The 24,568-nt window shown below is 39.5% G+C and overlaps 2 protein-coding genes across 2 annotated transcripts in view; one reads left to right on the top strand and one right to left on the bottom strand.

Annotated features, from left to right (window-relative positions):
- Window positions 1-285: 285 nt before the first annotated feature.
- LOC122783792 (zinc metalloproteinase nas-14-like) lies at window positions 286-3,611 on the bottom strand. Its single transcript, XM_044048634.1, has 11 exons — window positions 3,472-3,611; window positions 3,316-3,369; window positions 3,188-3,232; window positions 3,037-3,078; window positions 2,850-2,893; window positions 1,728-1,797; window positions 1,490-1,604; window positions 793-965; window positions 632-713; window positions 430-551; window positions 286-350 (listed from the first exon to the last, which is right to left on the bottom strand). Exons 1-11 carry the CDS (start codon window positions 3,503-3,505, stop codon window positions 346-348), a joined length of 786 nt encoding a protein of 261 aa, XP_043904569.1. The 5' UTR covers window positions 3,506-3,611; the 3' UTR covers window positions 286-345.
- Window positions 3,612-4,654: 1,043 nt separating this feature from the next.
- The window catches only part of igf2r (insulin-like growth factor 2 receptor), a 48,029-nt gene continuing 28,115 nt past the window's right edge, over window positions 4,655-24,568 (top strand). The window contains exons 1-16 of the mRNA XM_044048828.1: window positions 4,655-4,926; window positions 6,872-7,011; window positions 12,478-12,596; window positions 15,921-16,019; window positions 16,982-17,114; window positions 17,336-17,447; window positions 18,204-18,312; window positions 18,438-18,597; window positions 19,298-19,487; window positions 20,474-20,577; window positions 20,837-21,001; window positions 21,110-21,256; window positions 22,359-22,511; window positions 22,597-22,734; window positions 23,815-23,962; window positions 24,037-24,205. Coding sequence (XP_043904763.1) covers window positions 4,784-4,926; window positions 6,872-7,011; window positions 12,478-12,596; window positions 15,921-16,019; window positions 16,982-17,114; window positions 17,336-17,447; window positions 18,204-18,312; window positions 18,438-18,597; window positions 19,298-19,487; window positions 20,474-20,577; window positions 20,837-21,001; window positions 21,110-21,256; window positions 22,359-22,511; window positions 22,597-22,734; window positions 23,815-23,962; window positions 24,037-24,205 — 2,229 coding nt within the window. The 5' untranslated portion in view covers window positions 4,655-4,783. The remainder of the gene's footprint in view (window positions 4,927-6,871; window positions 7,012-12,477; window positions 12,597-15,920; window positions 16,020-16,981; window positions 17,115-17,335; window positions 17,448-18,203; window positions 18,313-18,437; window positions 18,598-19,297; window positions 19,488-20,473; window positions 20,578-20,836; window positions 21,002-21,109; window positions 21,257-22,358; window positions 22,512-22,596; window positions 22,735-23,814; window positions 23,963-24,036; window positions 24,206-24,568) is intronic.

Genomic DNA, 24,568 nt, shown 5'->3' with positions numbered 1-24,568 from the left:
TTTAAAACTGTTTGATATGAGACGAAATGTAAACAATTAAAGTGCCTAAAACCATGTTTTGAGGTGGAGTCTGTTTTTATGTGCAGCTCTTTAAGTATAATTGTGAATTGCGCCTCACGTTTACTTTTTACTGGACCTTTAAAAGTCACCGCTCCTTTATTCTGACGCTCAGTTTCGAGTTCCTGTCATGTGATTAGACATTTGTGTTAAAGTGCAGTTGAACGGGTGTACCTAATAAAGTGGTCAAGTGAGTGGTTTAAACAAAACAATTTAAAAACATGCTCGTTTTCTTGGATGCAATTTTATTAAATCTCATTGTAAACCAGTCAAGCTCATTCGCGTCCGTTAATCTGAAAGAAAGTCAGTTTTATTCGTTATTACACTTCATATTGAAGACATTTTCTTGTTAAAATGTCAGACTTCATTTACCACAGTGGTAGAGTTTGTTGAGTCTCTTTATGTCCAGCGGACTGAGATGTTTCCTCTGACCCATCTCTTCTCCGCTCTGCTTCGACACCAGAGTGGGGAGACCGTTTTTACTGAAGAAGAACCTGCGATTAAAAGAATAGAACCATTTGATTTCACTCCACCATGGAAACAAAGCTTGTCGTTTCATATCTCTCATACTTACTGTCCGTAGTGCATAATGGAGTTAACGTCGTACGGCAGATTCAGAGTTTCTCCCTCTTTCACCTTGAAGTTATTTTCTCTCCCTTCAAAATAAGTCATATCTCATGTAAAGTCATTTTTTTACAGAGTCAGTCGACCTGATCCAGACTGTGCTTCTGTCACCTGGGACGATGTTCTGCTTCTGCACAGAGATGAAGTCCTCGCGGTCCTTGCGCGTGTGTTCGTGGTGCAGTCCCAGCGCGTGGATGATCTCGTGGCAGAGGTTCCCCACGGCACAGTGCGGGGCGAAGAATATGGGCTGGTCTCCTCCCCGGCAGCCGACGTAGGACGCGCAGCTGCGGAGAAGCGACTTTAGTTGTGCGAGGTGAGCTTCGTGCTGTGCGCCCCCTGCTGGCTCCCCCGCACCGAGAACCAGCACGAGGCCTAGCTCGCAGTGACATTACGTATGTTTGTCGCTCTGTCCCACACCACAGTCCAGAGGAAATCAGTGATTTTAGCTCACAGGGACACAGGAGCTGCTGGTGCCTCGTGTGACTGAGGTCACAAAATGACTGTGTGAACATATCGATGGAGGCAGCAGTGGATCAACAACTCCTGTTAACGGTGTTGTAAAATCGCAGATTTTCTCCATGAACTTTTATATGGGAGAGAACAGTTTACAAAAAAAAGAAACGTTTGAGGAACAAGTAAAAATGTGTTCTTAAGATATCATAATCTTAGACAGATATAAGTGAGCCTTTTGTTCAGAGGCTAAATTAGCAGTCATGTTTAACACTTAAAAAAAAATCTTACAATTATATGTAAATATTAAGTTCATATTTTTAATTTCCTGAAACTGTCCCTTTAACAAGAGACTCACCCTCTGCCGTCCTTGAATACGACGTAGTTTGGCTCGTTTGTGTGTTTCCTGAAGCGAATGCATGTGACGTCTGAAATCATTTTTAACGCCGTCTGGATCTCCCACTCTCGATTGGCTGTTTTCAAATTCACAAAAAAAAAATGCTTTGTGACAAACCCAGAGGTGCTTTTAAAACATCAAATATCAGTAATTGTCACTTTTTGTTACGAAAGAGATCTGGAAACACACAAAAACTGACCCAGTTCACTGCTGATCTCGTACGGGACGATGCCGGCGAGCCACAGTGTCTCCACAGCATTCCTGTCTTCCTGTAGCGGACACAAGCAAACATTAAAAGGCACAGTCTGTTGTACTTGAACATAATCACAGACTGGGACGACGAGAGGTCACCGACACAAAATGGCCGCCAACAACGACAGATTCACAACTACCTCAAACTAATTTACGTTTGTGTAAAATGGCTTTAAAATAAATACAGTACAATACTGAACATCCATGTCGGCTTAATATCAGGGTTCCTCACATCAAATTCAAGGACTAGAATGAGCTTAAGATGGGAGGACGACTTCTAAGAGTGTCTTCGTCCATGATGGCGTCCACTTTCATTGCGCTCTGCATCTGGACAAGTGATTGTCCTTCAGGTCAACGTCAGTCTTTGTACATTTTTCTTTGGTGAGACATCTTGGAATTTTCATTTCCCCAAGCAAAATTAGCTCTCTTAGCGTTACTCGCTCATTGTTCTACACGGAATCTCACGACGGAGAGAGACAGTGGACAGTGTCCACAACACCGCTAGTAATTACGATTCAACGATTGTCCTGGTCTATGTACATTAAGCAATGCAGGGCGTGAAACATTTACCTAAATATCAACTTCACTTCAATCTTACACAAAAATTCAAGCACTTTCAATGACCCAATGTCTATTTAAAGCGATTTTCAAACACTTTCAAGGAACCCTGTCATGTTCTGTGCTTTATTCAGCCAAAATAAGGTGTGGCCACAGTAGCTGTGAAGCTAATTTCACACACACAATACTCTCTACAAAGACGCAAGTAAATGCTGATGTCAGTTGAAGTAGTTAGCTCTAGCATTAGCCCAAAGCGAGGAGTCATCATTTACTTGCATTGCCAACACAACACTCACACAAGCTAACGCAGATAACACAGCCACTACGTTCACACATGATATGTCTCTTTATATCTAGAAGTATTTTTCCTAACAAAGAAACTATGTAAACCACTCACTTTCCCACAACAGAGTCCATTGACAAAAACAGCCATTTTAGCTCAGAGAGAGTTGAGTTGCTGGTCCACTGATGCCTTATTTGGCACTTTATTTTGAAATTCTCCAGAACTCACCGGCATCAGAATGTCTCCTTCTTGAACAATGTGATCTTGAAACTCTGTGAGAATCAGAAACAGTTATTTTACACACACACACACACACACTATATATATATATATATATATATATATATATATATATATATTTTTTCATTTATTGATTTTATATATAAAATCAGTGAACTTTTTGTTAAAAGGTTACCCTCTAAGGTTTCTGCATTCTGCTCCACGGAAACATTCACACCTGCAGAAAAGTCAGCATTTTTCGAAATGTGAAAAAGTTATTTAAAATGGAAATGACACATCCATATTTTTTTTTTTTTCTTAAATGAATTAACTAGACAAAAATCCACCTTTTGACTCAGCAGGGATTTTCTCCTGCACAGCGATGACATTATCTGTGGACATTAAAGGAGAATTTATTATAAATGAGAAGTTTATGTTGCAGCAAAAGATTAAAAAACACAAAGACAGAACAAACCTGTGGCAGCAGCGACGTCGTCCTGTGGTGGATTTTTTATGGGGACGCCACAAACTACAGGTCAACAAAATCAGGATTAGGATTAGGATTATCATCATCCTCATCATCATCATTCAGAGGACAAAGAATACATTTGTGGTTTGAATGTTTGTTTACCCATGGACACACAGACGAAGATCAAGAACCACATGGTTTCAGGAGGAAGATTCACTCATTCATTCACTCACACACGGGATTATTATCAACAGCATCAACAGCTGTGACCACTTCACTCTGATTATCAAGACTCAGAGGACTCTCTGACCAGCAGGGGGCGACCCTGTGCGTCTGTCACTCTGTCTGGACTGAGGATGAAAATAATATTCATTCATTCATCTTCATCCATTCATTCAGCCATCTTCTACCGCTTTATTCAGCCATAGATTATTTTTTAATTACTAACATGTTCTTCTTCTTTCCTCCTTTCCTGTCCCTCATTTTCTTTCCTTTCATTTTCTCCTTTCTTTCCTTCCTTTCACATTATTTTCCTTTCCTCCACTTTCTTTCCTATCCTTCCTTTCTTTCTTTCTTTTCCCTCCGTTAATGTTGTATATGTTATATAAACTCTTTCAATCCTGTTTAAAAACAACAGTTAGATCCTGTATGTCAGTATATCATACTATGTTGTCTGATATTTTCTCTAATTACTTTTTTTTTTTACGTTATATAATGCAAAAAATACTCATACCCTGATTTTTATATTTAAAACTTTTATGGAAGTTTGCTTTATCAGTGTGTTTCTTATTAGTATTATTATGATTATTATGATTGTTGTGTTGGTTATTGTGTTTGAAAATAAACAAAACCTCTTTTGTTGTTTGAATTCATTCATTCATTTAAGTTTTGGCTGTAAAAATCTAGTTTTTCCACATCTTTCCTTTCCCCTCTTATTTTTCCTTTCACTTCCATTGCTTTCTCTTTTTTTTCCATTATTTTCCTTTCCCTACACTATCTTAGATTTTCCTTTAATTTCTCCCTTTCTTTCGTTTCTCTTGTCTTTTCTTTTATCCACATCTAATTATTGTGTCTTTATTCATTGATAAATGCGTTTTCACGTCCACTTCAGTAAAAATCTAGTTTTCCCACGCTCCAGTCATAGCCTTTCCTTTTCTCATTTTCTTTCCTTTCCCTCCCTTTCCCAATTTTCCCGTCCCTCTCTTTTCTTTCCTCTCCTTTCCATTCGTTTCCTTTCCTTATTTCCTTTTATCCGTATCTAATTATTTTGTGTTTATTCATCGTCTGTGTTTCTACGTTCACTTTTCCCACGGGGCCTTGAACGCAGCGTCGGGTCACCGTCATGTGATGTCCTGTCATGTGATGCAGTCACTTCCTACTGATTTGTCTCAGAGAAGACAGGAGACTGTGCTGTATCATGTCGTCTTAATCACGCTCTCTATAACACAGTTTTCCCTCCCCGCCGCGCAGTAACATGTCGTATCCGTGGACTTCTGATCGTCGTGGGTCGCTGAAGCTGGTGCTGTGGGTCGTGGCGTGTGTGGGGTGTTTGCTAGTCCGGACCGGAGCGGAGGAGGCGGGCAGCAGCAGTGGTGTGTGGTACCAGGATCTCTGCAGGTAACACAAACAAACACACAAACACTGCTGCGACAACACACAGCAATTTACGTTAATGTTAATGTAAAGCCTCTCTCTATAAGTGACACCGGAACCTCTGTCATTCCACAGCTTAATTTTACACAATTGTTGTCACATTTCCTCTATCACACAACCCATGTCACCATGACAGTCCGCCGTGACATGAGGACAAACACAATCAATCGTCTCTTTGTTTCAGTCAAGATATTAACTTTTAGACGCGGTTTTGCTCCGGGTTTTCAGCGTTAATTAAGCGCAAAGTGAATCTTGCTACCATATCGCCCAAACACAGCCTCTGTGTTTAAAACTGTTTCTGTTTGAGCTTAAATCAGCCAACGGTGACTTTGAATGAAACAGAGCTAATTCTACACGATGTCGTGTAAAATTACCCAACTGTTATTTCCTTTTGGTTGTTGTTGTCGTGAAGCTAAAATGTAGCCTAGCCAAGTGCTAACGTCACATAGGAGTTTTATAATAGCTAACGCTAGCTGTTAGCAATCTTAAATCACATGTTTTTCCAATGTACCCTGGTATTGACTTTCTCTTCTGTTATGCCACATTTCAGGAGGAAGTGGTCTACATTTTTTATACATTTATGCACATTTGTTTTGTTAACAAACTCTAGTAATATGTTTAATCACTTCACTCAACAGTTATTTCAAGTTATTTTTTTAATTTTGATTGTTTGGACCAAAAAATCTAAATGTGTCTGCTAGGGGTACATGATGGAGAAGCATGCAGTTTGTGATAATGTTTTTATAATCAACGTTTTTTAATTTATTTAAACTAAAATCCTTAATTAATATTCAATGACGTTGAGCAGGAACAAAGACATCAGGCAAAACAAGCAGTACAGTTCAGAACGATCCTCCTCTCATGAGCCTTGTTCTGGCAGCTGTTGTTCAAATATTGACCGAGCAGCAGTCAGAGAGTAACCAGGCCAGTCGCATATCAACGCCTTGTTCATGTGAGATAAACACTAATGGGAATAGGAAGCATTATATGGCTAATTTACTTACATTTGTGTGCAAAGGTTTGGGTATATGTGATGTTTCTGTTGCTGATTTCAAATCTAAGCAAACACGACCCCGTCCAGCAAACAGATATCAAAATGAACCTGTTTGTTCATTTGTTTGTGAGCAGCACAACTCGACACATGTCCTGGGGATGTAGGTTATGGCTTCAGGAAGAGAAGTTGAGCAGTTACTCAGTTACTAAATTCATCAACAGCTATTTTGATCATCTTGTTTGAGTGTTTTTGGAGGGTTTGTGGACAAAACATGACTTTTGAGAATTATTTCCATGTTTTGGGAAACACTCATGGACATTTTACAAAATGAACGTTAGTTGCAACCCTGTTTTGTGCCCTGAATGTTTTCAGTGTACAGTGCGTAAGATAACATTTCCCCATTTTCTTTAAATTGAGAGAATCTTATATAAATAATCGTAATATTAACAATGTGTATTTGTTTTAAATGACCGCTGTTGTGTACTTATCATTTGAGCCCTTTATAACTTCAATATTAACACTTCTTTGGGGGCTTTTTAGCTTCTAAAAGTTACATCTTGGATATGATTTATCCAAGATATTATCTTACCTTATTCATTATTATCAGGCATTTTATGGACAGAATATTATGCCACAAAGTAAAATTCAGTCGCAGTTCTTGTCTTCTGCTTTTTCTCGCCTGTTTCAGCTATAGTGGATTCAAAGATATCATTCATTGCATATTCTAAACTTGAGATGGACTGAGGAGACGCTTTCAAGTAAATTCTATTAAACACAGACAAAGATTCACCGGTGCGTAACACGTTTGCAAACAGTGGAAAACCTCACGTGTGTCCTCATTGGATCACATATATCATTGTGTCTTTTTCCCTTTCTCATACACCTTTGTTGACTTGTGTGTTTGCTGTGTTGCAGTTATAAATGGGAGGCCATCGACCTCGACAACAAAGTGAGCTACACGTTCAAGCTCTGCGAGTCCTCGCCGGCGACCGGCTGCGGCCCCAGCACGGCCGTCTGCGCTCGGAACCTCACGGCCAACACCAAGCAGTCTGTCGGTGAGTGAGTGCAGCGCGTTGTGCCATGTAACTGTAATGTAATGTAATGTAACATGAGCCAGGTGTTGTGGCACCATGATGGCATGTTTATAGAGAGAGAGAGAAAAGCTCAGGAAGTGGTGGTTGAAACATTTTTTTCCTCCTTCATCGCTGTTAAAACGCCGTGTTCGTGCAGTTTGAACAACAGTGTGATATAGTTTTTACGTGTCGCTGTTATGGCACAACTGTTTAAAGTTCAGCTGCGGTGTCAGCTGACTGGACTCTGTTTTTTAAAGTCTAACTAAACCCACAAATTAATGTTATTTGTTTATCCAGGTGCAAATCCTATATTCAGACTCATAATTAAGTAATTTGCTGTTCTTTTATAACCGTTTGGTTGCTTTTGGATATGACACTATGTGTGATATAAAATATAGTAAATGTGAAAAAAAGAAAAGGGATAACGTTAAGGCACAAATTAAAACAAAAACACAAATGCATGCATGCCGTTATTGGCATAATATCGTTTTTGGCCAATATCGGATATCGACTAACACTAATGACTAAAACAATAGACGGAATATCCAAAACAAAATTCAGTATCATCATCCATACAAATATTGGCTGCATTAATCGATATCGCTTAATAACCCTCTGCTTGTCATGTTTTTATAAGTATAATATTTAATATATTTATGGTGTAATGTTTAAATGCTCTATTCTTCTTATTTCAATCTACAACTGGTTGAATGTTGAACTAAAGCTTGACAAATTAATTATTTTACTCATGACATTCATTGTTAATTGCCGCCATAGTTGAAAGTTGTCTGACTGAAAGTGTAACAGCAATAAATGTTGTTGTTTTTTTATTATTCAAAAATGGTAAATTATCAGATTTTCATCGTCTTAATCATCTCAGTGTCAGTATAAGTGTCATTAACCGTGGGATTATTAATAAAAAGCAGCATTGAACGTTAAAATAACCTTTAATCACATGGGTGACACAAGTGCTGAGGTTTTTTTTTCCTGAATGTTGCCGTGTGATTCAGGGTTTTTAAGAGCTTCACTGGTTCATGATGAGCAGATCTGATCTCTGTGCTGATGAGGCTGAATCTCCTGCTGCTGCTGCTGCTGCTGCTGCGTGTGTGTGTGTATGTGTCAGCAACATCTCCGCCTGAGAAAACCTGATACGTCTCGACTTCAAACTCACTTACAAACCTCAAAGTCACATCTTCTTACATCTGTATTTAAGTTTTTCGTAGACCAAATAGTTGACGAAAAAAAAAAACTCCAATCAATCAAGTTCAACAACAGCTGGAGAACAACACGCATGACATGACAAAAAGGACGTAAAGACAATAAACGACTCACTCAATTCTTTGAAGAACTCACCTCCATCTCGACAGTGATTTTGTGTTGCATTAAGGCCTCCGACCACTAGTTGGCAGAAGGCTTTTTTAACTTTGACTCTTCCTCTCCCTCCACTCCTCAGAAGACAATAATATATATCCCGATAATATACAATATAATATATATTTCGTATCGTGTGGCCGGATTACAGCTCGTACTAGTTAAAGTTGTCAAAAAGAGAAACTTTGGACTAGATATTATCGTATATCGCGATAATTGCCGCTATTTGCAGACCTTTGTGCGTCACACAGATACATGGTGGACTTATTTTGTAAAAAAATGATCAGTATTTTAGCTCTGAAGCTGGAGATACGATTTATTTAAATAAGTCCATGTGTCTTTTCTGCCTTTACACAATTTCAACCTTCGAAAGCAAAATTTGGAATCCAGGATTTAACCACACCCCCCAGTGTTGTCGTTGTAGTCGCTGTAGCACGACAACGCGTTAGCACCTCCCGCTAATCCCAAAGTTGCCTCCAACTTATAGTAACTGTGCCAAATGCTGATTTGAGCAACACCACATAGACCATATTCCCCTCCTGCTTCTCTGAAATCACCGGTGTGGAAGATTTTGTTTTTGCTTTTTGTCAACAAAGCTGTTTCCTTCCATCGCATTATTGGAGGTCAGAGGTCAGAGATTTAGTGATTGCTAGACATTCAAAGTGACAAAGAGCTACATGACTCTCCTATGACTTCTTTTCTTATTTACAGTTGACTGGTTATTGATACATTTCATATTGTTAATGTGAGTTATTATATCACTCATGGACACCAAGGACACAATCCAGATGACATATAACCTGATAATATCATCTATCGCAACATTTGGGCAGCTCAATATCATTTTGGATATCGGCCAAGCTTCACTCGGATACTAGTAGACTGTAAAAATGAGGATCGGATTAGATGATAATTAGCAATAGTTTTGATACTACTCTAACTCAGCCTCAGAGGTTACAACAACATGTCCCACAGTCTGAGGTTGTGACCTTCAGCCTGCCAGTGTCACCTGACTCCGTGTCTTTCAGACTGAATTCTTTCCGCCTTGTGTTGTCTTTGCCGTTTTTTATCATGTCTGGCCTTTTAACACTTTGTGGATTTCCTCAAATGAACCAGAAGTAGAAGGCGAGTTGTGTGGTCACATGGTTTAGAGGTGAATCACACACTCTGTGCACTCATCACATGACCCAGTAACACATTACCAAGCAGAAACGCTCACACAGACACAAATAGATTGAAATGTCATTCTCTGTTCTCTCTCTCTCTCTCTCTCTCTCTCTCTCTCTCTCTCTCTCTCTCTCTTTGCTCAGAAACCTGTTCTCATTCATATATGCTTGTCTCATGTTCTCTGTGTAGAAAAAGACAAAAAGTTAACTATATAACTGAAAATAGACTGTTTTTTTGTTGTTAATATAAAAAAGTACTGATTTTGTGGATTTAACAGTCTCTATAGGCAGTGGTTTCAAACGTAGCTTAACAGTGGTGTCTAACTTAGCTTAACAGTGGTGTCAAACGTAGCTTAATGGTGGTGTCAAAAGTAGTTTAACAGTGGTGTCAAATGTAGCTTAACGGTGGTGTCAAACTTAGAAAAACAACGGTGGTGTCTTAACGGTGGTGTCAAACTTAGCTTAACGGTGGTGTCAAACGCTTAACGGTGGTGTCAAACTTAACGGTGGTGTCCTTAACGGTGGTGTCAAACTTAGCTTAACGGTGGTGTCAAACGCTTAACGGTTGTGTCAAACGATTTAACGCAAAGCTTAACGGTGGTGTCAAACGCGGTGGTGTCAAACGAGGTGTATCTTAACGGTGGTGTCAAACGTAGCTTAACGGTGGTGTCAAACGTATCTTAACGGTGGTGTCAAACGTAGCTTAAGGGTGGTGTCAAACGTAGCTTAACGGTGGTGTCAAACGTAGTTTAACAGTGGTGTCAAACTTAGCTTAACAGTGGTGTCAAACTTAGCTTAACAGTGGTGTCAAACAAAGCGTAGCAGCTTTGTTGATAATTATTAACGATGAAACAAAATAGGTCAGGTCATCTGTTAATTATGTCATGTGATCAAAACATGTGATTAAAACTGCACTTGTTAAAAAGCAAAGTTGAAACAGAATCTCTCTGGGTTTGAGAGCAGGTACAGCAAGAAGAGTGTGGCGCTCTGACAACAATAGCAGTGTGTGTTTATGTTGTTCAGTGGCATTCCTGTAGGTAGAAGAGTGAGCAAAGAGCACACGCTCGTGATCACACGTTTGAAACAAATTCAAATATAATAAATAAATGAGTAATTACTCTAGTATGCTGTGTTTGTTAGTGTGTGTGCACCCACTGTATGTATAAATTAGAAGATTTGTCAGGTTTCTTGATGAATCATTTCATTGTTTGGTCCTTAAGAAGCCAGGAAATTATGAAAAATGTTGACCAACGTTTACTAAAACCCTGATATGATGAGGTTCTCAAATGTCTTGTTTTGTCCACAAACCAGAATGACTCAGTTTTAATGATTTCTTTTATTATGCAGAGCAAAAAAGCACAGAAAATATTCAGTAGAAAATGGTAGAAAAGTGGTTTACACTGCAAACAAAAATGGTTTATTAACCTCAATAATTGCAAAAAAACTCATCGTAATTACATTTAAAAAGTGACTAAAGTAAAAATAATCAGAACTCATGAGGTCCTGATGGCTGGAAAGATGCAGCCTCCCCCAAAATAAATGACTGGCACTGTATGTTGTGTCTGTCAGACAAGTTCCCAACCTTCATTTTTAAACATTTACAGTTAATTCCCATGTGAAATATTAATGATTTTCTTCACATTGATAAATTTCACTTGCACTCATGTTGTTGTTTGTAAACACTGTAATTACTGACACTGCAGAGCAGACGTTAGCGTTTGGTTTGGACGCACATGAACACATGAACACTAGCGTGAGTGAGTGAGTTTATTTAGTGTTAAATCAGGAACGGTTCCCACTGCTGTCTGAGTCTGACACCAGGGTCAGGATGTTAAAGGTCACGGGTTCATCTTGTTTTTCCTCAGTCTGCAGGTCACTGAGGTCAGGACAGTATTAGTTATATTAGACGTTATTTGACTCTCTGCTGCAGCCTGGATGTGTCTGTGCAGGAGAACACCACATTTACTAATACTGTTTTATAGTTTTTTGATATTATAAGTATTTCAATTCTGTGTTCGACACTTTTCTTTTTAAAGTGCTATATAAATAAAGCTGGGTTGGATAATCAGAGAAACCCTTCATGATACACACTTTTTACCTTTTTCCTGTTTTATATCTCCATATAATCCTGATCGTACCATAGGATCCTCTGACTGAGGCCTTTTAACTGTTCTATGTTCTTCTTTAAACTTAGAACATACTTTTATGCTTTAAGGATTTCCACATTTAGTTTTTATTCTTGTGTAAAGTGCTTTTTAACTTTGTTTTGAGTGGTTCTATTTAAATGAAGATTAATATTATATATTCTTTATTACATTATTATAGATTGCCCTAATGGAGGCCTGGATGACTGAAAAACATTGGCATGTTTTTTTTACTTTTGAGGTGATTCAATAGCCATGAATATGAATATATGTGTATATATATATATGTATATATATATGTGTATATATGTATATATATGTATATATATATACATATATGTATATATATATGTATATATATATATACATATATATATATATAAAAATGCTTTTTTTAAAAAAAAACTCTCAAGCTGATTTCTCAAGTTGTCGGAGATTATTATGCGTAAAAAAAACGTAAATGTCACCGACCACAAGCAGGTGTATCACTGCGTATACAAATTCACTGAAAACGTTAAGTCAATAAATTCAATTAGGTACATTAACAAGGGTCTTTGAATGCATCTCATAGCTGCTCCCGTTCGCTTAAAACACGCCATAGAACCCTGTGTTACTGTCGCTCTTCTACTAGTTTTGCTTTCATGCACTTGGGTTTAGAACATTCTCATATTTTAAAATGACGAAAAATGTTGATCAGTGTTTCCCAAAACGATTGGCTTGTTAATGTGTATTTGTGTGTCTGTCTTTGTGTGTGTGTGTGTGTGCAGGTGAGCTGTCCCTGCAAAGACTCTCCGACACAGTGCTCGACTTCAACCACACGGAAAAATGTCTGGGTGGAAGCAACAACATTCAGAGCAGCATCAGTTTTCAGTGTGGGAAAACGATGGTAAGAGTCAACACAAGCGGGCACATGACATAAGACGTATGAACACATGAAAAACAATATATAAATGTACCTTTTTAACGTTAAGTGCATGAACAAATCCTTCTACTCCAAGGGCGACTCAATTTGTGGTGCATCAGTTACCACAAGGTGACAGCAGCAAGCATTTCATTTAATGGACTTCATGTGTGTTTTCACAGGTGATGAAATTTATGAGGTTTCCTGAATGCACCTTGAAGCCTGACACGCTGTAGAGTCCACAGAAGTGTTCTCAAATGTCTCGTTTGGTCCACAAACCAAAATCAATCTGTTTTTTTTTAATGATTCTCTGTGTGAGAATCATTAAAAAAGAAACCAGACAATATTCACCTTTTAAGAAGCTGAAAAATCACAGAAACTTGATCATTAAATTATCTTAAATAAGTTGATGATTCATTTAAGGAATCAGTTAATAATCGATGAATCATTGCAGCTCTACTCAGGTGCCAAAATATACTATCATAAAGCACTTAGTGCTGCACAGAATAATAAATAAAATACATAAACGTTCACATGAGGCAATAAAATACATAAAAAAATAAAAGATATGAAACATGGGTAAAAGTAACAATAATAACAAATAGTATAGTAGAAGGAAAAATATTTACACTTTGGACTGATTTATTGATTGGTTGATAAAAAACAGTCAATATGAGCCTTTATCAATATGTGTTTATTTTAAAGTATTATGAAACATTCTTGCACAAAACTATTGTTTTACTGATGAGTGCTCTGACTGTTTGAAATGTTATTTAAAGGGGACATGCAAAATCAACTTTTTTAACATTTTAATACTACGACACAATGAGCAGGGAATTCAACATTGCATGTTTTATTTATTTCACCGTGAATGTTGCCACCCCACCAAGTTTACTTACTGAGAGCTCCACCTTAGCTCCACCTTAGCTCCACCTTAGCTCCACCTTAGCTCCACCTTAGCTCCACCTTAGCTCCACCTTGTCCCTATAAAATGCCAGAGTGGTGCAGGCGAGGGAGGAAGAGCGGTATTATGTCAACGTGGAGGGACAAGTGTGCTGTTCGTGGCTGCACAGTGGAGCACAGTGTTTTACACAAACGTCCTAGGGACATTTTCTGCCATTCTGTTTTGATTGTTGTGCTGGATGAATAAAGCTCAAATTTTCCAGAGGGTATTAATTTTTGGTAACTGTCATCTCACTTCCTTAAATTAGCCTAAAATGGCTAAGATACGCAAGAACTTACTAATGTGTTCCTTGCGGCAGAAAACGTCACCATCCCTAAAACAGCTGTAAAAACATTATATATTAATATTTTTTTCCACTTTAAATTAGTCAGTCAGTAGAAAACTACTTCAGCCTGAAATATACATATATAATATTAATTGTGTATATATATATATATATATTTTCCCCCTATAAACAGTGTAAACATCATGGCATTTAAAGGGTTCAAATTTAATAAAATATTATTAATATTTGATCTGTATACATTTTTTTTTAAAAAAGATTGACTAATTTAAAGTGAAAAAAATATAAATGTAGTATAATAATATAAACAGTATTTTTAGAGCAGTTTTAGGGAAGGTGACATTTTCTGCCACTAGGAACAAATTAGTACGTTTTTTAAAGGGAATAATATACTAAGGTTAAAAGGCCTAAATTCTTTGTCATGATGGTTTCTCAAGAACATTTACGATCTTAATTTGATTTAAATTAACATTTTCTTTCTCCGACTCACACGTAAATTTAGAGTGGTCTAACTTGTTATTAGCTGCCGTGACAGGAAGTAGAGTCACCTGTGACCATGTTTGTGCTCGTGTGAGTCAAAGGTCGGTGAGGCTGTGGTGTGGACGCGTCGCTGACTTCCTGTCAGAGTTTTTCTCCGAGTCTCTGTAAAAAATGATAGATGACACATGTTTGACAGAGGCTCATGTGGAGAAATGAAACTGTACTGAAGTTCATTCATCCAGTGCTAAAAATGAGAACTGAAGACAGAGCGAGCATATATGATGATGATGATGATGATGAATCAGCAAAACCGTGTTTGTGGTGTAAATTAGTGGTCGAATTCAGGAGAAGTCCTCACACACACTTAAAAGAGAACTAAAGTGGGCTTAAAAACAGACGTTGTGACAGGAAAAGATGCTCATATGACTCAGTGTGGCTGAAGAGTGGGGAATGGAAAACACTTGAGGTGCTCTTGAGAAAATGCAGCAGCAGCAGAGCGTTCAACTATAAACATGGGACATAAAAAATGTAAAATCACTGTTTCAACGAAAAGTTTCCATTACCTGCAAACAAAAATGTAAATTATCTTAAAAGTTCACAGTAGTTTATGTATAAAGTGGATATAAACAGTAAATGTACACTCACTGGTCATTTTACATCAGCTCATCTGCTTGTAAAGGCAAATGTCGGCATGCAACGCCTAGTTTTGTAGACATGGTGAAGACGAGTGGCTGACATTCAAACTGAGCATCAGACTGAGGAAGGACAGTTGATTTAAGTGACTTTGAACGTGGCATCATACTCCACAAACTCGATCTACTGATCTATTTTTGATCAGAATCAGCTCAGCTCCTCCAACCAAGCACAGAAAGTAACTCACTCTGTATAAAAACTTACTGAAAACATACAAGGGTCTTTGAATGCATCTCGTAGCTGCTCCCTTTTCGCTCAAACACGCCGAAGAACCCTGCATTACTGTTCATGAAACATTCTCATATTTCAGTGAATACAGTGTAGCAGGGTTTTTTTGTGAGAAAGGGCAGTTTTAACTGAAGAAGCCTCCTGTCTTGATATAAAAATGTATTTATTTTCCCGTATTTTATTTTATCCTTTAAATCCTTGCAATATTTACTGAAAAAAAAAAAAACTAGCTCAGTGTTTCCTCTACGTTCTATATGGTGACCTCTTTTTAAAGAGCACAAATTATCATGACCCAAATCCAAAGAGCAAATTCGTGCCTTATATAGTAACTAATTAATCATTTACAATAGATAATGAATTAATCATTTTAATGTAATTTTAAACATAAACACATAAATCTTAAGTAAAAGATTGGGAAAATTCTGTAAAATTGTTATTTGGGGGCCGCAAAAATAAATATCCAGTGACCCATCTGTGGGCCACGACCCAGACTTTAGGAACCACTGTATTATAATTATATTGGGTTTTCCTCTTGAGGATTAACACTGCCTGGGATTTGCCTATAATTAACATTAACAACATCACAATTTTCCTTTTTTGCATTGTTATTATTTCATTTTATTTTGTTGTTTTAAAGATCGTTTATTTGTCTTTTTTTCAGGGGACGCCTGAGTTTGTGGCCGTGTCTCAGTGCGTCCATTACTTTGAGTGGAGGACGTACGCCGCCTGCAAGAAAGACAAGTTCAAGCCACACAAAGAGGTTTGTTGTGTTTTTTTTGTGACGAGCGACGGAACCACAGACGAGTGAGTGAGGGGTCGTGTGGCAGAGAGAAGGAAACAAAGTGACGACGTGTTAACGTGGAAACAGAAAGTTACTCAGTGACAAAGTTAGCACTGAATGATTTAAAGAACGTGTGAATCACCACGGAGGAAAAGGAATCACATTTTAATTTTAATTTTATTTTTGTTGCATATTTAATTAATAAGTTAATACATGTGAAATAGCTGGATGAATGAATGGGTGATCGTTAACATTGGAGATGAATGGATAAAAGATAAAATGAATGAATAATGTGTGTACAGTTGAACGGGTAATAGGACATAGATATAAATGGATGGATGATGGATGGATGGGTGGATTAAAGATAGAATGATTAATGGCTGATTGACAGATATATGGAGTAATGGGTGAATTAATGGATAAAAATGTAATTCATGGATGGATTGATAATGGATGGATGAGTAGATCAAAACTGAAATGAATGGGTAAAACATTGGATGATTAATGGATTAATGGGTGAATAGATGGAATATTGGATGGATCACTAGATTAAAAAATGGATGGATGAATGGATAAAAGATAAAAATTGCTTGGATTATGGATGAACAAATGGATGGATGGATGGATAGATGAGTAAGTTGAGGGTGGATTGGATGTGTGGATGGATGAATGGGTAAAAATGGATACAAATGATGGATAGATGACTGGGTACAAATTGATAAAAATGGATGGATGAATAAAAATGGATGGATGGATGAATGGGTAGATGAGGTGTGGGTGGATGATGAATGGATGGTTGATATATTATATAGAAGTAAAGATGGATGGATAGTAGGGAGGATAGGTGACCGATTAGATGGGCTAAAATTATGTATAATATTCCATCAGTGCTTCAGCGTTATAATCTGCTATAATCTGTATCTGACTGTGTGTGTGTCCAGGTTCCATGCTACGCCTTTGACTCAGACGGTAAGAAACACGACTTGAACCCTCTGATCAAAATCAGAGAGGGTTATCTGGTGGACGACGGCAACGACAGCATCGACTTCTACATCAACATCTGCCGCAGCATCAGTGAGTGACAGGGGGAGGAGCCACACACACACACACACACATAAAGGGATGTTGCAGCTAAATGTGTCTGTCGTCTTTTTTTCAAAAACAGGAAGTTGTTGCAAGTCATTTCAACACGAGACATGGACTAAAAATGACTAAACTCCTCGACGACGTGTCGGACAATAGACAAACCGCAGAGGAACGAATAATGTTAATGTGTTTTTTTTTTTCGTGTCCAGATTATCCAGAGAAATCATGTCCAGAAGACTCTGCAGCTTGTCTGGTCACCACGAACGGCTCCTACAACATGGGCTCTCCCTCCGGTCGTCTGGAGCTGGTGGGCAGTGACAGGTAACACCTGAGCTGTGTGTGAATATTATATATTTGTCAAAATGAGCCCCTTTAATTACCAGGAACTTTTCCTCTACCCAGTTCCAGCACGGCACGACTCAGCGTTGTTTTTGTGACCGTACCTGGTACCTGCTACTTTTTTTTAGCACCATTTCTAACCCGGGGAAGAGAATTCCTAGTAATCTGTGTGTTTCCCCACCGCGCCTCAAAGTTCAGGAAAGTGTTACTCGGTCGTTTCCTGCCAAAGAGCTTGGACCTTGTTGTGTGTCCGTGTGTCGCACCTTTCCTTTTTGCACCGTATTTCTGAAATGACTGATAGCGAAATGAATAAATTGTTTTTATAGGCTGCAGCCGCACTGGCCCAAACAGCTGCAAAATGTGTTCCACCAATCAGTGTTCTCCAGCACACAGCCCCGCCCCTCTAAAGTTACCAATAATCTGAAAATCTCCCTAGTCGCAAGTAGGTACTTTTTGGGGAAAGTTTTGGGGTCATTTCTGTGGAAACCAAAACCAATTTTTGTTTTTTTATGAACCACTTTCATATGACTGTTCTATTCTCTATTCTTTCCTTGCTTTGTTCTCTCCTCTCTCCTTCTCTTATTTCCTCTCCTCTTTCTGCTTCATGTCTACACACTGAGTTTATTTATTATAAAATGGTGTCAGACTTAAATGAGTTTGTTTCTATTTGGGCGATTTCAATATTTTTTTTCAGTGTTTTTTAAAGATTAATGTCTCTCCTCTCCTCTCCTCTCCCAGTCTGAGGATACAGTACGAGCTCAGCCCCGATTCGACCTCTCCGGACATCTGTCATGACGAGAAACCCGCCGTCACCATCACATTCACGTGTCCGTCCAGCAGACACTCGGTGGGTTCTGCTCATGCGTAAAAAAAACACGTCGTTGTTGTTGTTGTTGTTGTTGTTGTTGTTGTTGTTGTTTGAAAACCCTGAAAGACCCCGAACGGTCCCGCTTGCTGTCGTCGTCTCCACAGGGCGACATTCCCCGGATGACGGCGGGCTCGAACTGTCGCTTCGAGGTGCTGTGGGTGACAGAATACGCCTGTCACCGGGATTATCTGGAGAGTCACAACTGCAGACTGACCAGCGAGCAGCACGACATCGCCATAGACCTGACGCCGCTCACGCTGAGCTGTGAGTTCATCCTTGCATCACAAGCCCTGACTCGTAGTCTTTTTATGATTATTGTTATCCTCGTTAGAGGAAGTAACTCACTTCCTGATTTTTCTTTTTTTTAGCTCATTGTGAGTAATAAAAACAAGCTTTTTACATTTTTCTCTCCAGTTCATGCAGAGTCTGACACCATGTTAGCCACAGCTTAGCTTCTGCCACCCTAACCTGTCCCAGGTCAGAGCTCTGCGGCTCCTAGAAAAAGACCAAAATTGAAATTGAAATTGAAAAAAGTTGTACAATATGTTATGTGATAATTACATGTCCTGCTAAAGCAGACTGTAACAGACAGCTATGCGCTCCAATCGCGACTGCGTGGCTTAGATTTGATGTGTACTAAAGCGCCATCAGTCTGGGTGATTTGGTCGTCACGCGGAGGTCCGGAGGTTCTACCGTAATGACAAGTATACGGGTGCAAAGCTCAGATTTTTCTGCTTTACGGTATCCATCCATCCATCGTCTACCGCTTTATCCTCCACGCGAGGGTCGTGTGGGGTGCTGTGAAGTTTGAGTTTTCTAGATATCACAAACATTCTAAAGCAGTTACGGTAATGACAAGTACGCATTAGTAGTAAGTTAGTAAAAACGTAACTGTAATGTTTAGAGACGTTCTAAACTGTTCCTTTAATTTATGGACCGTGTTTTCATGTGTGTGCACGCGCAGCATCAGATCACCCGTACTACGCTCACTCCGAGTCCACGGACGGCGTGGAAACCTACGTGTACTACCTGAACGTGTGCGGGCACATCCTGAACGACGAGTGCGGCGGCGACGCGCTGGTCTCGTCCTGTCAGGTGAAGAAGAGCGGAGACATGAAGAAGGTGGCGGGAAGATACCAGAACCAGACGTTACGGTAACACGTGTGTGTGTGTGTGTTCCTGTGTAAAGATGTGTCTTTTTCACTTTGAATTCAACCCTTAAGGATTAAGGATTAAATTGGTATTTATATCTCAAAGCTGCTTTACTCACTTCACACTTTTGCTCCCATTCACACCCTTTCACTCACACTTTCATGCAGCATGTAGACCAAACTAGTGGAGCTAGGAATCGAACCCACAACCTTGAAGTTGAAGGACAACTCTCTGTACCACTTAACTACACCCTCAAATCCCTAAAATGATCTAAAATCTTACATAAGCGGACAAAACGGATGAACTCATGTTTCGAAAATTTTTTTTTACTCCTATTTAAGGATTATTTTCATAATTAATTAGTCATTTAATCCATTAATTAAATAATCGTCTAGTCCATAAAATGATTGTTGTTTTGCAAACTATAATCACAATGTTTTGTCTATAAAACCAAAGTTTTAATGATTTCTTTGTTTCTATGGAGCAAACAAATCTGAAAATATTCACCTTTAAGAAGCTGAAATGAATTAAAACTGATTATAAAATCAGTTGCCGATTAATTTAATAATAGCTAAACTTATGTTACTAAAAAAGTGATGTATTTGTACCCAAATGTGTCTCTAAAGTAATGAACATGCACAACTACAAGTAGTTTGGGGGCGGAGCTTGAATCAGAGGGTCGACACATGCGATTTATTGGTCGCATTTTGTGGTTGGAAACACATTTTGTTGTCAAAATGAAAAATTATTATTTATTAGTCATGAGGAATAATTGGAAAGATGCTGGCTCCCCAGTGTGGCTCTTCAAAATAAATCACTAGGACTGTTCATTGGCGAGCAATGCAGCCTCTTCAGGTAAATTGTGTAATATAATAAAGATTTTTCCCACCTAAGAATGGCAATTTACAACGATAGTTTTGTGTTTTATTGAGTATAAAAAAGGTCACAAACATGTTTGTCTCTGTCCGCGTGTCTCGGTCCTCTGCAGCTATTCAGACGGAGACCTGACGTTGATTTACCCTGACGGTGACGAATGCTCCTCAGGCTTCCAGAGAATGACCATCATCAACTTTGAGTGCAACCAGACGGCATGTGAGATTATCTCTCTTGACACGTTTATGAATCGCATCTAGGTTTCTCAGCATTCTGAGATTAAAATTCAGAATTCAGGGATTGAAGTCAGAATTCTGGGATTAAAGTCAGAATTCTGGGTAAAAAGTTCGACTTCTGAGAAAAGTCACAATTTTGAGAAAAAGTCACAATTGTAAGAAAAAATAATTAATTTGCAGGTTTTCCATTTATTTTGAAAGGTCAGACGTTGTAGAGATTCTTTTTTTTTGGTTTTTCGCAGCCAACGGCGGTCGAGGGAATCCTGTTTTCACAGGCGAGACGGACTGCACGTACTACTTTGTGTGGCAGACGGCGTTTGCCTGCGTCAAAGAGAAGGAGGATCTGCTGTGTCGCCTCAGAGACGGCAACAAACACTATGACCTTTCACCCCTCACCAGATATCCAGGTGAGTTTAAACGGCTGCAAACTATTCTGTCTTTGTTCTGATTTATCTCTCGTTACCAAACACTTCTGCGTTTCTCTCTCCTTCCTCTGGACGTTGCTGCTGCTTCAGGCACAGACGCCAGTGGGAACTGGGAGGCCGTCGACGCCAACTCCATCAAGCCAAACTCGCGTATCTACCTGAACGTGTGTCACAAAGTGGTGCAGACAGGGGGCGCCACCGTCGACTGCCCAGTGAACGCTTCAATCTGTGCCGTAGGTAAGAGACGAGGACGAGGAGTTCCCTAAGATTTCCTACGAAGTTTCACCCGTTAGTGTGGAGTCGAGCTGAGGTTAAAGTCGCTGTGACTTCACTTTTAGTATTTTAAAGGACGTATGGTGCAGCAGGACCTGGCCTTTTATCTTCACTGGATTCTTCTGGTTCCCAACCTTTTTATTCCTTGAAGCCTCTCCTTGTTTGTGTCCAAGACAAAACTGTCTTGTGCTTCCATAAAATCAAAACCAAGGTAACTCTTGAGATGTTGCCTCAGTCACAGAGGTGTTGGTAATAAATAGCTTCATAATGGACCAAAAAATGGGCTTTGTTTGATGTGTTTGGGGTTCTCTAAATTGAATATGCACAAATGTAAGTCATTTTTATAGCCTCACAACCACCCGTGTGATCTCTGATGTTCAAGCCCCAGGTTGGGAACTCGGCTGCCCCGTGCTCTCACCGAGACCAAAGAGGTGGAACACGTGACTCCAGTTCTGAGCTCCTTACGCTGGCTTCCCGTCTGCCACAGAATTGATTTTTTTTAAATATTGCTCTAAGACCACTAAAGGTCACCTGGGTCAGGTTAGGACTAAAGCTGGGCGAAATTAACTCATTCCTTTAAATCCAGCCTGAAAACCTCTCTATTTAAATGTTTTTATTGTGTTTTATTATCATTATTATTATTATTATTGTTATGCCTTTTATAGCTTCAATGCTGCTGTTGCTGTATTTCTCTTTATTTGTTGTTAATTAAGTGGTTAACGGCGGTGAAACGTCTCTGTCTCCTTCATGCACAAATTTCAGCAAAATACCTTTTAAATGAAATATGTTAAAAAGTAGAAAGGATATTTACAAAGAAGTGTGCCTCCAATTTCTAACATCTTTTTTCTTCATTTTTACCTTCAGAATAGATTCAATAAAAACAGCCGAGCGCCTTTGAAACCAATGAAAATGACTGTAAATGTGTTGCTTTGTGCTAAATTTTGAGATAAACTGAGTCCAGGTGGAAATAATGTCCAAACCTCTGACTCATACACATACAAATACAGATCACGTATTGTATTTTTACTCATCAGTGCTGATTTTTCGCTCCGCGTCTCCGCTGCAGATGCCGCCCTCGGATCCGTCAGCCTCGGCAGCTTCCTCTCGTCTCCTCAGAAAACCAAAGTGGGGAACGACATCAGACTGGTCTACACGGACGGCAGCTTCTGCAAAGCCAAGACCAGGATCCAAACCATTCTGACCCTCAAGTGCAAACCAGGTCAGTGAGAAAACAAGGCGACGAGGTTCAGATGAGTTTATTCTGCTCATTGAGACATTCACGCTCTGTCGCCCTCGCCGTGCAGGAGATCTGGAGAGCGCTCCTGTCCTGCGGACGGTTTCGTCTAACGGCTGCGTGTACGAGCTGGAGTGGTACACGGCTGCTGCCTGTGTCCTCTCCAAGACACAAGGAGACGACTGCAGGGTGGAGGACGCTCAGGCTGGTACGACACACACACAAATAAAGTGGAAGGAACATTATTTGAGGACGTCCTGCTGGTCCTTGGGGGACAGCCTGTCCTGCGTGTTTTAGATGTTTCCTCTGCTCCAACTCGCCTTCATCACTTAAACCATACGTAGTTTGTGAGATAGATGCAGGAGAAGACGGTCTCCAGCTGTTTTGGATGTCCCAAATAGAGTTATTTGCCTACTAAAGGGTTAAACAAGGTCTTAAACCCTTTAAAGAAGAAAATGTTCTTACTTTGCCAAAATGTCCTCACTCTTTATGGTTTATAGGAGTTTTTTCAAAGCCCCAAATACAAGAACCCACACACGCAGACAGCTGTGCTGTCTTCCGCTCATTTGGACAGCCTAAACAAAGCCTTCTTTTCTAACTTTAACCATAACCAGTTAATGCTCTAACTCGTGTTTATGGCAGAATTTGTTTGGTTTTAACGAAAATATGTAGAAAACTGTCAAATTAGGAAGTGTGTTAAGTCATTAATAAGAAAAAATGTTCCTATTTGGAAGAATTAGTTGTCTTTGTGACATAAAAATCAAAGTGTGTGTTCAGTAAAATTGGATTTTAGTGGGTTCTTTACCCTCAAATGTGCTTTAGAGGTTTTTCATGACATATCTTGCGATTATTTTGACAGTGATGTGATTCTCGATATCGGAGGAAACAGTCATTTTTTACATCATTATTCTCATCTCAGGAGCAAAAACAATAAACCCAATAAAAGACAAGAAAAGACTCAAGTCACGAGCTTCTCTTTGCTCTAAATGTTCATTATCAGTCATCAGAGGACTTGTTTTTCTGTTCGCCTCCTATCAGTTTCACACTCCTTGTCTTTTGACAGTTGAAAGTGGGCGGAGCCTGCTGATAAAGGCTCAAATCCATATTGTTGACCTTTGCTCCCACACAATGTTTACATTTAAAAATCTTAAAGTAAGTGAAATCCACTTCCGGGTGTTTGAATGACGTTGAGGAGAAGGAGAAGCCTGTGCTGCCCTCTGGTGGCTGCTCCGCTGTACTTACCCCTCTCTGTGATCTCACCTCTGCTGCTGCTGCTGCTCCTCCACAGGCTTCTCCTTCGACTTGTCGCCTCTCACCAAAGACGGCGGCTTCTACAACGTCACCAGCGGGAACTACGACTACTACGTCAACGTGTGCGGCGCCGTCAAAGCCGCCAACTGTCCCGCGACGGCCGGAGCGTGTCAGGTTGAAAAGAGGTGATTCTTTTAGTCCTTTAATGATTTTTCTGCTTGTGAATTGTACGATATCATACTTTTGTTTGTTTGTTTAGTTCTTGGAATCTCGGGGAAGCGAACGCTCGCCTGTCGTACTACGACGGCCTGATCCAGCTGAGCTACGCCAACGGCTCGCAGTACAACAACAAAGAGCACACGCGCAGATCCACGCTCATCTCCTTCCTCTGTGACCCAGAAGCCGGAGCTGGGAGTCCAGAATACCAGGTTAAACTCCCGGAAACTTTCCCCTTTTCCTTTACGTTGTTCAAGCAAGAGGTTCGAGCGATACGTGGGTCATTCTGTGACCGGTTGTTTTTGAGCTAATCCACTTTATTCCCGGAGAAGCGACGAGAGAAACGCAGAATTAGCCGAACGCCGTTTCTTTCCAGTGTCAAATCAAAGTGGAAGTGGAGGCTTGCTATTATCCTACAGTCTGAAAATCACCTGATGTGGAAACTAAAACCCAGACTAAGACATAAGATTGTGTCCCATGATTGACAGAACGCGATTGCTGTGTAGATACTGATTTGTCCGAGTTAACTTAATCCTCGACATTGTTCTAATCTGAGATTTACACTGTTAAAATAT

This window comes from Solea senegalensis, linkage group LG17, assembly GCF_019176455.1.
Source record: "Solea senegalensis isolate Sse05_10M linkage group LG17, IFAPA_SoseM_1, whole genome shotgun sequence".
NCBI classification, from domain to species: Eukaryota; Metazoa; Chordata; class Actinopteri; order Pleuronectiformes; family Soleidae; genus Solea; species Solea senegalensis.
The sequence above is the reverse complement of the archived record's forward strand: the minus strand, read 5'-3'. Positions and strand labels throughout refer to the sequence as shown.